Consider the following 12,374-nt stretch of genomic DNA (forward strand, 5'->3'; position numbering starts at 1 on the left):
AGGTAAGGAGGGAGAAAGGTTAGAGCTACGGTGCATCACGGGAGTGAAAGGTTACTGTGATAGGAGGAAATTGGGGGGCTGACCATCAGGAGTCATGCCCCAGGTGGATTGCAGTAAGGAGGCAGACTATGGGGGACACAGAATCTGATACAAGGGGGAAGTGTGTAAGTGTGTGTGTGTAAGAGTGTGTAAGTGTGTAAGAGTGTGTAAGTGTGTAAGTGTGCGTGTGTAAGTGTGTGTGTGTGTCGGGGGAGGGTGGAGAAGAGAGCAACACAGGATTCCACCTGAGGTGGAGCTGGGCCTGGTGCAAAGGAGGGCAGAACGTGGCCAAGCATAAGGAGGGCAAACCCTGGGGGGATGCAGAGGATTCAGTATGAGGAGACAAGTTATGGGAGGTACACGGCCTGCTGTTTGGGTGGGGAGGGCAAGTAAAGTCCAGCATAAGGGAAGCAGGACCACAAATTAAAGAGCAGGCTCTAGGACCTGGCTCAAAGAAAGCACACTGTGGGGGAATGGTGATATCTGTAGAGCGAGAGACAGCTTTAGCAGACATAATGTGTACACACAGAACTGCAGCTGTGGTGCTCATGATCCATATCAGAAAAAGAAACATTGCCAGCAGGGAGATCTAACAACCAGACAAAAGGAGCACATGACAAGAGAGACTCATCCAAACCATAGGTGCCAGGTGGGGCTGAAACTTGGACAGGAGAGAGAACAGCCTATGAGGGCAGGAAAGATATAATGCTGTGGTGGCAATAGAGGGCTAAGATGAAAAGAAACAGAACCAACCGTCATGATGCTGAGATAAGAGGAAACTGGTAAACAAATACATACATTTTCTATATAAGCAGCTAATGTGCAAGCAGAAAACTGAAGGAGCCCTGACAGAGACGGTCAGGTCATTTGTCTCTCCTTCCCGGTACTCTGTCTTATTTTGCATATCAATAACTGCTTATAACCTGACCGAGTACTGAGTCTGTTTATCTGCAAACGGGGATAAGCACTATAAGAAGCAGGCCCCAATCTAAGCTGGAAGACTCTCGGGGGGGCCTAGCGCGAGTACAGCAAGGTCTGGATGTGGCACAAAATTCAGTGTGGGGGTGTAGACTTTGGATGGGCATAGAACATCAGGTATTGGTTGGGGCACAGGTTCTGCGCTGGGGATGTAGGTTTTGCCTATGAGAGGCAGGCAGGCAGGCTCTGGGATGGCACAGGATCTGGCACAAAGGAAGCAGACAGGGTGGTAGTGGGGAGGGCATGCTCTGGTATTGTACCTTCTGAAGCAACTGCAGCATCGCGCTCTTCTCTCTGGCCAGGCGTTCGGACTCCTGAGTTGCCTGCAAACGTATCTGGTTAATCTGACTCTCCAGTGCCATCACTCGTTCCTTAAACAAAAATGCCATATGGTCAGTGGCTAGCTATGGCCCTGCAGTCTAGGGCAGCAGAACTGGAAGGAGGACTCTGGGGCCTACATATTTCTGGCTATGCACTCCCTCAAAACAGTTCTGAAACCCTGTTCTAATTCCAAAATAATGCAAATCCTTCTCCCTCCCACTTCCAGTGTCCCAGACTCGTGACATTTCCTGGCTGAAAACCAAAATGGAAAACAGCAGCAGGTGCAAGCCATAATCATTTTACATTTATTCCAGTTCTGGGCACGTGGGGAGAGCTGGCACAGCACAGACCTGCAGACAGTGCAGTGGCAGAAGATGGGCATCGGGAAGCATGGTGGTTTTAGGGAGATTGGAGGCAGTGCCACTCCTGGAGGAAAAGAGTGCACCCCGAGGCACTGCTATCAGAGACATGGAAGGGAAAGGGACGAAGCACAGAGGTAGGAAAGAGCTGAGAGAAGAGCTTCCACCAGCTCCAGCATCCGCGTGTGGTATCGAGTCTTGTGCATGGCTCAAACATTCCTCCTCCTTTCAAGCCCATCGAGTGCACCCAAGAATCACGATGGGACACAGCCTGGTGGAAGTGACACAGCTGCACTCCCTGACTTCTCCATGGCAGAGGGCATCATGCTATCCAAAAAACTGAATCTCTATCAGAGTAACCCCTATCCCTGCCCCTCTAGCTTCAAACCTTTTTTCTGAGCATGTCGTGGCTGCTGCTTCCTAATGTTTGCTTCCCCCACCCCGATGCTCCTCACCTTCCTTCTTTCTACTGTGCTGCCACTCCCTCCCCCCCCTCACCTTCCTCTTGGCGATGCTCCGCTGACACTCGCCCTTGCTCTGCAGGATTTGCTGGCTTACAGTCTCTCGCTCCTCTTCCAAGCGAGACTCTTTCTCCAGCTGCTGGAACTCCAGGTCCTCAAAGAGCTTGGTCTCTGTCTCCAGTGCCTCCATCTCCTTCGGCGAGAAACACGAGCTGTTCAGAACCGCTCTAATATTACACCTAGGTGTCCACCCACAGCCCCAGCCAGCTCGGCTTCAGCAGAAATAACACTGCAGCAGTTTCCAATCATTGGACAAGACGATACGAACCGCCAAAGCCGGCACCAACTCCCCACAGCAGCAGGGCCCAGAATGGCCCTCTCCTTGGGAGAGGAGGAGGAGGAGCAAAATCAGGGAGAATGGAGAAACCACAGCATTGCTCTCCAGACTGGGTTTTTTTCTCCCACCATTTCACCTCAGTACCATGGTGGTGAGTGTGACTCGAGCAGATCCACAATCGTAAAGAAAAACCTTGCCTTCCCCACCCCCCTACAGTACCCATAACGGCTGTGTCCAGAACAGATCCAGAACCACACGGAGCGGCCGGGCCCTTACCCTCTCCTACAGAAGCATGCAGCTGTACCTAGAGCAGATTTAGGAGCCCCCCCTCCTCCCCTTTCCCACCATGTTGAATGTGACCGCAGCAGATCCAGAACCATATGGGAGAGGCCGGGCCCTTCCCCCGCCCCATAGCAGAACCCAATGCCTCAGACGGGCATTATCCAGTCTGCTGCTCTCCTGAAGTGAGATGAAGGGGAGTGGACACTGTGGCACAGACACCATTTCAGCAAAGGGAAACTAGAAAGCGACAAGAGACAGTTAAGAATGAGTTACAGGCAGAAGCTTTCAGCCCCAAGTTAGCAGAATCATTTCATTATAAATCTGCCCAGTCCTTCACTGTCCACCTGTTCTGCCCACTGTGCTCTTACCATATCCTTCTGCTCTGGCCTGACAGAAGCTGTGGTGCTGTGCATGGTATCGAGTCAAGAGGTGGCAGGGTGAGGGTGTGTGTTTGAGGGTAGTGGGGGGGGGGGGGTGCTGGTCATATGAACCTGGAGAACCACTGGGGTGGCACTGACCCTTTTCAGCTGGTCCTGTAACTGCTCCCTCATAGACTCAGGGCAGTTGTGTAGCTGTTTCTTCAGCTCGCTGTAACGTGATTCCAACCTCTCTAGCTCCTTCCTTTCCGCATCAACCTTTGCCCTTTCCTGAATATAAGAAAAAATTTAAAAAAAAAAAAAAAAAATCTTCTCAAATCCATGCCATGCAGAAGCCAGAGAATTAGAAAAAAGTGACTCAGCCAGAGAATGGAAAAAGGGAACAGGGAGTCTGCAGAGGCTCCCTACAGGACTGGGAGCGCTCAAGTTAACAGTAGTGTCATATTATTAAACCCGACACTTCAGTTCTCGTGTTCCTCAGGCTCTCGCCCTCTCCTGGATCATCAGGGAGCAAATCTTAAAAAAAAAGATCTGGCCTTCTCCCAGTCAGTGGGCAGCTTCACGTTCTCTGTATATCAATCCGTGCATAAAAATTAATGGGGATAAGCGAGCTTCCCGTCCAAAAGCTCCTGATTGGATGACAGGCTCAGCCGGCATAACAACAGCAGCTGGCCTCACCTTATCACAGAGGAGCGTATATTTGAGCAAACTCTCCAATCCACAAACGATAGCCAGAAAGGAGCGGGAGCGGATCTTCCTTATATTCCAAATCACACGCTCAGACTGTGACCAGCACCATTCCAAATATAGCAGGAGATGATACCATAGCAGACAAACACCTCACGGCCCATCTTGCCTGCTCATTTTGCCTTCCTGTTGCAGCGTCACAGGGCTTAAGTGATCTCCAGCTAACCGAAATAAATTTTCAAAATGTTTATTTTAAGGCTTTTTGTCTTTACTTTTTTTTTTTTTTTTTTCTCTGGCTGAGCACTTGGTAAGGAAACAAAATGAAGACATATAGACATATTCACATGGTTACAGCAGAGCAAAGCTGCTCAGCTGAGCAACGCGGGAAGGCCCCCTGCGCGCCAGGTGTGCTAGGGCCACGTGTTACAGAGAGAGCTGGGTCATGCAGAGCACTTGGGGTCATCAGACGGGGTGGGCTTCATCGGTTAAGAGTTAGTACAGTTAGAAGAGCCTGGTTAAATCAGCGCAGGATTTGGAAGGTGGTGGGTGGGGGTTTTCCATTTGCTCTTGGTTTCCTTCGTTAGAAAAGTTGCAGGTTTCCGAGCGCGGTCATCTGCTCTTACTGTGTTTCTCTTGGGGACCTCTAGGTCTCGTAGAGAGGAGATTCCCTCTCCCCGCGCTCTTCAGTAAGAGGAGCTGAAGCAGGCGGTGTGCGCCTAGCAGTCACAGTGAAAGCACGCAAGCCTCAAACAGTAGGGAAGGGTCTGGATCTGAATGCTGTGCACAGGACATCGAAACCTGTCTGGCTATGAAACTGCACTGCCTGTTTCTACCCCCTCACCCCCTCCATACTTCCCTCACATATGGATCTGAAGCAGAAGACCCCCTGATCATCCCCTAAAAGTATCTCAGATAGAGATGCTAAGCACTGGGCAGACAAGATGAGACAAAAAAAAACATTTTGGCTAGCAAGGGGATAACTGTACCCTTATTTTCATTTTTTAGTCATGCTTGTGATATAAGATGATATACGTTTACTATGTAAACCCTTTTGATAACTTCTGTATAAAAAAAAAAAAAGGTAGATAAAATGTTCTAAATAAATAACTAAACTGACGGCGCTGCAGCTGGCGGTCACTCTTCCCAAGCTCCATAGGGACTTGCAGCCCCAAATTTCCCTATGAAAAAGTCCCAACGTGCAAGGATACAAAAGCTGCCGCGGCTCAGTCTGTCTTAACGGCCATCTGGTAGCCTCAAGAACGTCATCCTTATGCCAGCGTGAAGACCACTTCTCCTTCCCAGAGGCAGGACCGTAATCAGGGGTGGGGGAGAGGTGCAGCTGCCCCACGCATTAAATCCCCCGGGGGGCGGCAAAATGACCGAAAAGCCAGAAAAGAGCGCATCTCTCTTCAGAGAGTTAGGGCAGGGAAAGAGGGCATAGATTGTACACTGCCCTGAACTTACTACACAGGAGGTATAAAATCTGAGATATACATAGATATATAAATAAGAGGAGTGGGGATCCAGATAACATTTGCCTGCCACGGGCACTGTCAGGCCTAGTTTTGACTGCTCAGAGTGCCGCGTAGCCCCGTGTCGGGCCACACCGTGTGAGGGAAATCTCCGTTTATCCTGCATAAAGGTATATCTGCAGGTTATAAGTTCAGGGGGGTTTCCAGAGTCTGTTCATCCCAACTACTAAGATGTGCTAGGTACAGCCCCCATGAAAAGGTCTAGTTACAGAGAGAAAAGGTCACCATTTCCCCCCAAAATAGAAAAAGCAGATGTTCTTCCCTACCTCCAAAACTAGAGGAGGGGGGGGGGGGAGGGGATGAGAAATGGAGAGGGAAGGAGAGAGGGATAGCGTGAGGGAGGGAGAGAGAAGGGGGTGGCGGGGGTACTGACAGTGTCCGGTAAAGACCCTGCATGTTGCCTCTCACCTTCCTGCAAGAGGAGCCCTGGGGTAGCTCTAAAAGGACGGGTGAATGGCTGAAAGCAGGTGAAACAGTCCACGTAGTAACTAGTTTAAAGCAGGGGATGATTTGCCATGGTGGCTTAGCCCCTGGACAAATGTCGACCAAGTAAAAGCAAGCGTTGTTGGCTGCGGCCCTAACCAGTCAGGGTGCGGCTGAAGATCGGTCTGAATCTAGCCAGCCAAAAAACTAAGCATCTAGATTTAAGCCAGGAAGAGCTGCGGCTGACTTGCACCCCTCGACCTCGCCTCAACTCCTGGGATTGCCCAGATTTAGAGAGGCTACATCTAGCGAAACCAGGCAGCTGAAACTTTCACCCCAAACGATCCCGCCTGCTAACACCCCAAGTTAGTCGGCTGGATCCTTTTTAAATGTGGGCCCCTATGCTTTAGAACATGAGCTACCAAAATGCCGATGCTTTCTCCTCAGGAGCTGTAGCCCAGTGCTTAAGAGTAATGGGCCTGGAAACCAACAGACCCGGGTTCAAATCGCGCCTCCTTCTGCTGAGGCTCTGTGTGAACCTGGGCAAGTCCTTTTCTCTTTTGTGGCCTCAAGCACCCACTTATAAGCTTTTTGGAGCAGGGATTTTATTACCTGGATATAAATTTGTTCCACACCCGAACAGAAGGGATGCGCGAAGGGCTGAGAAATTATATCATCATGACAGGTTTATGGATCTACATCAGCCACAAACTGCTCGCATTTCCTAGGAGTATACAGCACTGCATGCTACTCAGGCTCCCGATGCAAGGGAAAAAAAAAAATCACAGATTTTTACCACTAAACCACGGAGGCATATCCCAATGACATCACTGCTTGCACGAGAATCAGCTCAGAAACAAAACCTGCTGCATGACAAATATTTTCCATTATGACAGCGCATTTTCCACCTCGTCTCCCCCACAGATGCCACAGGACCGGCTGGTGCGTCTCCATCCGTGAGCTGAACGCCCAATGGCAACTGCACTCCCAGGTGAGGAGGGAGGAGTCGTCAGCGTAATGGGCTGCGACGGCACAGGAGGGAGCAGCCAGGGATCGTTGACGGAGGAGGAAGCAGTGACGGCAGCAGTGGTGCCGGAGAGGCAAGAGAGCCAGGGGGGCTGTGGCAGCTTTCACTCCGCTCATCCTGGCGCAAACATGCCTGTGCATACCCCCCTGTTCTAACATCCGTTAAGGTGCCTCTTAGTGACCAGGACTATACCTTGTCCCTTTCCTTTTGGATTCTGAATTCCAGGCTGCTGAGCTGTTCCTGCAACTGTTCCACGATCTTCTGCTCCTGTTGCAGCTGTGTGATTTCAGCCTCCCGCTCACCCTGCAGGAGAGCCCGCTCCATCTCCACCTGCAAACACACACACACGCACACACTGGGGTCACCACCAGGGCCAGGATTCATGCTCTGCCCAGCAAAACCCACATTCTGCCCAACGGGTATCAGATTCAGATAACTGTATTGGCATCTTGGCGTGATAATTTGTATGAGTTGCCATACTAATACACCCTGCCTGCTGGCGGGGAGAGGGATGTCAAAGATCAGAGGCCTGTCTCCTGTGTATTTATTCTCTATCTTATCTCCCCTTTCCTCCAGGGTATCTTCATAGTTAGATCTTTAAATCTGTCCCCATCTCTGCATTAGTTTGGGCTTCCTTTTTCAACTTACACTTATTGGCAACTGCGGAAGTAACCTGGGTAAAGAGGATCTAGTATCAATTGTTCATGCTTTGGTACTACTAGGTTGGACTACTGCAATTCACTCTATCCAGGTCTATGAGAGGTTGTCATAAAGCATTTACAGATTGTACAGAACACCTGCTGCTTCTATGGTAGCAGGGGTCAGGAGAGGGGATAGCGTTACATTGGTTATCAGTTGTACAGAAGGTCAAATTTAAGATTCTCTCTCTTGTTATTTAAAAGGAGACTTTCAGTTATCTAGCAAAACTTTGCTCCAAGGAACGTAGAGTTTAGCAGCATTGCACCTATTATATGGAACAATCTTCCACTTATAGTGGGGCAGGAAGCAAATTATTTGAAATTTCCTTAAGCTGCTTGTTAAGTCATGGCTGTTTGTTGAGGCATTTCTTCGAGTGTCCAAGCTGATGTTGGAAGTATGCTATATGTATGAATTTAATTGCTTAGGGGTCTGATGAAGGAGCTTGTGGTGTGAATAATAATATTTCATCTATCTGTGGGCTATGTTTAAAATTTTGTAATAGTAGGTGGGCTGGAGGTTGAGATGTTGAGGTATGTCTTTGCATTTATGTGATTAAATGTACTGATATTGTAATTTTAAATTGTTTAGCCTCCCAGGGACTAGTTCAGATTAGGCAATATATCAAGTTTGATAACAAATACATACAATAAACTAACAACAGGTAGCAGGATTAAATTGGAGAAAGTATGTGGAATTTATTGCTTGAGGACGTGGTCAAGACATCCAGCATAGCTGGGTTTAAAAGGGGTTCCTAAACCATTATTAGTGAGGTAGACTTGGGAAGGCCACTGCTTAGCCCTGGAAGTGGATCTACTCCTTGGGATCTGCTGGGTACCCGTAACCTGGATTGGCCACTGTCAGAGATAGGCTGCTGGGCTCAGCATGGGAGATCTGATATTCGGATCTTCACGCTGCACACATCAAGCAGTGCTACAGAAGTGATAGGTAAGTAATAGTTATGGAGGGAGGGTAGAATTGGAAGTAAAAGAAAGGGAGATAAGAGAAGAAAAAAAAGATGAACTGAGGAAGAGAGAGGAAAACAGAAAGGGATCCTGAATTGGGGATGGGGAGACCAGTAAAGGAAAGGAGCGCGAATCCATTTTCTCCCCATTTCTCCTCCTAACGCTGATCCCTTTTTATCATTCAAACTCCCACTCCTCCTCTGACCCCCTAACTCTATACACACCCTGTACCCCTTTCAATCCCCTCACCCCTATGGATCCCTTCACTCACACACACCGCTCTCATCTTTAACCCACTGTTAGACCAAGAAGCCTCTTTCTTCGACCACCGGCCCTAAGCCGCCTGATCCTGACACACAGCTCCCCAGCCCGTGAGACTGGGTGGGGGTCACTACTGATGCCAATCTGGAACTCCCAGCGGCACTCAATGTTCCAGACTGCCCCCAACGTAGCCACCAGGAAAGACTATCCCTGTGTTCCCCCCTCTAGCGGAAGAGGAATATGAAATTCCCCCGACAAAATATTCCACCGAGAGAGAAGAGCCCTCTGGAGAGGTTGCATATGTGCGAATGCCCAAGGGACCAGCCCCAAAGGTTGAAGTCATGCAACCCATGACCTGCAAGTAGTCCCAAACCACTGCGCATATCCATCCAGTTTCTTCTATGGCGGGCCACCCCAGAGGTATCACCCAAATTCTCCCAAATGACAGCAGTCCACAGATATTTGCTGTCCTTCAGTTACGGCACACCATCCCACGGGTCTCGCCTTGGCTTTTCTGCGGCACACTGCTGCACGATTATGGTCCAACACCCCAGGATTATTGCTCCAGATCTGCCTTGGCACATTACCCCTATGGATTATTATCCTGCCTCTCCCATGGTCTCACGCCACAAGGATAAGCTTTGGCAGTCCAGGTGCACGGCCCTGCCTTACCTCTCGGTGAGACTCCTGCAGCTGCTGCTCCAGCTCCTTGATTCGTCCCTTCAGCTCATCCACTCTCCCAAGGATGTGAGCTCGGGCCTCCTCTAGTACCGCTGCCTCCTGCTTCCAGTCTGCGCCTGGGGAATCTTCATGCTGCTTATAGAAAAGAGTATCAAAGCTCATTCCTGACAGCCTCAGGGGGGGACACTCTCGTGGGACAGGTGTGGCAAGTTCTCAGGCACAACCGGTGACAGCAGAGGCACTACTGGTGCCCTGGGGGGAGTACAGACAGTTCCAAAAAAAGGGGGCATTGCTGGTGCCAACAAGGTGGCTAGTGTTAAATGTGTGTGTGTGGGGGGGGGGGGGTGAGGGGGAAGAGCCAGACATTTACTAGTTTGGATCACTACCCCCTAATTCTGTCCTTCACCCTTGCAGGTTCTCCTCTTTTCCTCATAGTTTGTATCGGTGTTTCTCAAGCCAGTCTGGTTTCAGGATACCCACAATAAATATGCATGAAATAAATTTGCATGTGGGTCAGCCTCCTGCTTCTGTCTCTCCAACATCCTTACCTTGTGGTGTGTGTGTTACCACCTTACGCCTACTCCCTCATCCTCCTTAGCTCATCGCTCATAATGTGTATAGGAAAATTGGTTCTTACCTGCTAATTTTTGTTCCTGTATTACCACAGATCAGTCCAGACTCCTGGTGTTATGCCTCCCTGCCAGCAGATGGAGACAGAGGAAGTTTTACTGACACTGATACATAATCAATTGTGCCACCTGCAGTTCCTCATTATTGACCTGTACCCAAGCATAAAAACAGTACAAAAAATACCAACAAACTTTCAAAAAAAACTTTTTAACCAGTCTGATTTCCATCTATGAAAATCTGTATTCCATATCAATAAATCAGATGAATGGACGACTCTCCATCTCCACAGATTGAACCAATTTTCCTTTCCCTGTACGTACCCAGATCAGTCCAGACTCCTGGGATGTACCAACGCTCCCTACTTAGACTGGGACCTGGAGAGTCCTGCTCGCAAGTCACTCTCACCAAAAGACCGGGACTCCAGAGCCCCCATATCCAAGCGATAGTGCCTTGCAAAAGTATGCAGCGACTTCCGAGTCGCCACTCTGCAAATTTCCTGCGGCGAAAATCATCTGAGCTTCTGCCCACAAGGTCACCTGAGAGTGTATAGAGTGGGCTCTCAAACCCTCAGGAACAGGCGACCTCCAGTTATATACATCAACCCAATGGCCTCCTTGAGTCACGTGCAATAGTAGCCTTAGAAGCCTGAGAATCCCTCTTCGAACTGCTCCACAAAACAAAGAGGTAATCTGATCTCATGAAATCATTTGTCACTTTGAGATACCTCAACAAAGCTCTACGTATGTCCAAAAGCTTATGCTCCCTCGCATGAGGTGCGAAAGAGTCCATCTCAGGAAAAGGCCGGAAGCTCCACAGTTTGATTCACATGAAACATCGATACCACCTTAGGCAAAAACAAGGGTACTATCCGTAAGGATATTCCCAAAACCGACATCTGCAAGAATGGATCACGGCAAGATAAAGCTTGCAACTCAGAGATTAACATAAGAACATAAGAAATTGCCATGCTGGGTCAGACCAAGGGTCCATCAAGCCCAGCATCCTGTTTCCAACAGAGGCCAAACCAGGCAACAAGAACCTGGCAATTACCCAAACACCAAGAAGATCCCATGCTACTGATGCAATTAATAGCAGTGGCTATTCACTAAGTAAAACTGATTAATAGCACTTAATGGACTTCTCCTCCAAGAATGTATCCAAACCTTTTTTGAACCCAGCTACACTAACTGCACTAACCACATCCTCTGGCAACAAATTCCAGAGCTTAATTGTGCATTGAGTGAAAAAGAATTTTCTCCGATTAGTCTTAAATGTGCTACTTGCTAACTTCATGGAGTGCCCCCTAGTCGTCCTATTATCCGAAATTGTATAACTGATTCACATCTACTCGTTCAAGACCTCTCATGATCTTAAAGACCTCTATCATATCCCCCCTCAGCTGTTTCTTCTCCAAGCTGAACAGTCCTAACCTCTTCAGCCTTTCCTCATAGGGGAGCTGTTCCATCCCCTTTATCATTTTGGTCGCCCTTCTCTGTACATTCTCAATCGCAACTATATCTTTTTTGCGATGCGGCGACCAGAACGGTACAAAGTATTTAAGGTGCGGTCTCACCATGGAACAATTCAGAGGCATTATGACATTTTCCATTTTATTAATCATTCCCTTCCTAATAATTCCTAACATTCAGGCCGATACAGTAAAGTGTGCTCCAGTGGAGCGCACTGTTAGCCCGTGTTTGGACGCGCGTTTTCGATGACCCCAGGCAGAGAACTGCTTCTGCGGACCTGAAGCTCCCCTCGTCAAGCGAGACCTCCTACTATCCAGAAAACGAGACCGAGCCTGAAAAAACCTCTTGCTCTTAGGCTTATACTCCGGCCACCTGTGTACCTTATTCTCGCCCAGATTCTTCATCAACTGCTCCAGGTCCTCACCAAACAAGAGTCGGCCTTTTAAGGGCAGAGACCCCAATTGAGACTTGGACGACTCATCCGCCGACCAGTTCTGCAACCATAATAACCTCCTGGCTGAAACTGCCGATGCCATAACTCACGACAAAGTCCTAACCAGGGTCATACAAAGCATCCGCTATGTATGCCACTGTCACCTCCAACCATTCAGCCTTACTTGCCTCCTCACCAGACTTCGACTGACCATCTTGAAGCTGCTGCACCCAACGCAGTCAAGTCCTCTGCATAAAACTGGAACAAACTGCTGCCCATAAACCCAGAACTGCCACGTCAAAAATCCTTTTAAGGTGAACCTCCAGTTTTCGATCCTGAACATCCTTCAAAGCCACTGACTCCACAACTGGAATAGTCGTCTTCTTGGGAACAGCCAACACAGAACAGCCTCAAGC

General features: G+C 49.0%; 1 protein-coding gene across 19 annotated transcripts in view; it reads right to left on the reverse strand.

Annotated features, from left to right (window-relative positions):
- The window catches only part of PHLDB1 (pleckstrin homology like domain family B member 1), a 103,893-nt gene that overhangs the window by 42,621 nt on the left and 48,898 nt on the right, over positions 1-12,374 (reverse strand). For 12 of the 19 annotated variants that reach the window (XM_029574265.1, XM_029574269.1, XM_029574268.1 and 9 more), the window contains 5 exons: positions 9,418-9,561; positions 7,016-7,153; positions 3,296-3,424; positions 2,196-2,351; positions 1,278-1,388 (listed from right to left, as the gene is read on the reverse strand). In XM_029574265.1, the coding sequence (XP_029430125.1) occupies positions 1,278-1,388; positions 2,196-2,351; positions 3,296-3,424; positions 7,016-7,153; positions 9,418-9,561 (678 nt within the window). The remainder of the gene's footprint in view (positions 1-1,277; positions 1,389-2,195; positions 2,352-3,295; positions 3,425-7,015; positions 7,154-9,417; positions 9,562-12,374) is intronic. The other 7 variants (XM_029574276.1, XM_029574283.1, XM_029574264.1 and 4 more) reach the window with 3 other exon arrangements.

This window comes from Rhinatrema bivittatum, chromosome 12 (assembly GCF_901001135.1).
Source record: "Rhinatrema bivittatum chromosome 12, aRhiBiv1.1, whole genome shotgun sequence".
NCBI classification, from domain to species: Eukaryota; Metazoa; Chordata; class Amphibia; order Gymnophiona; family Rhinatrematidae; genus Rhinatrema; species Rhinatrema bivittatum.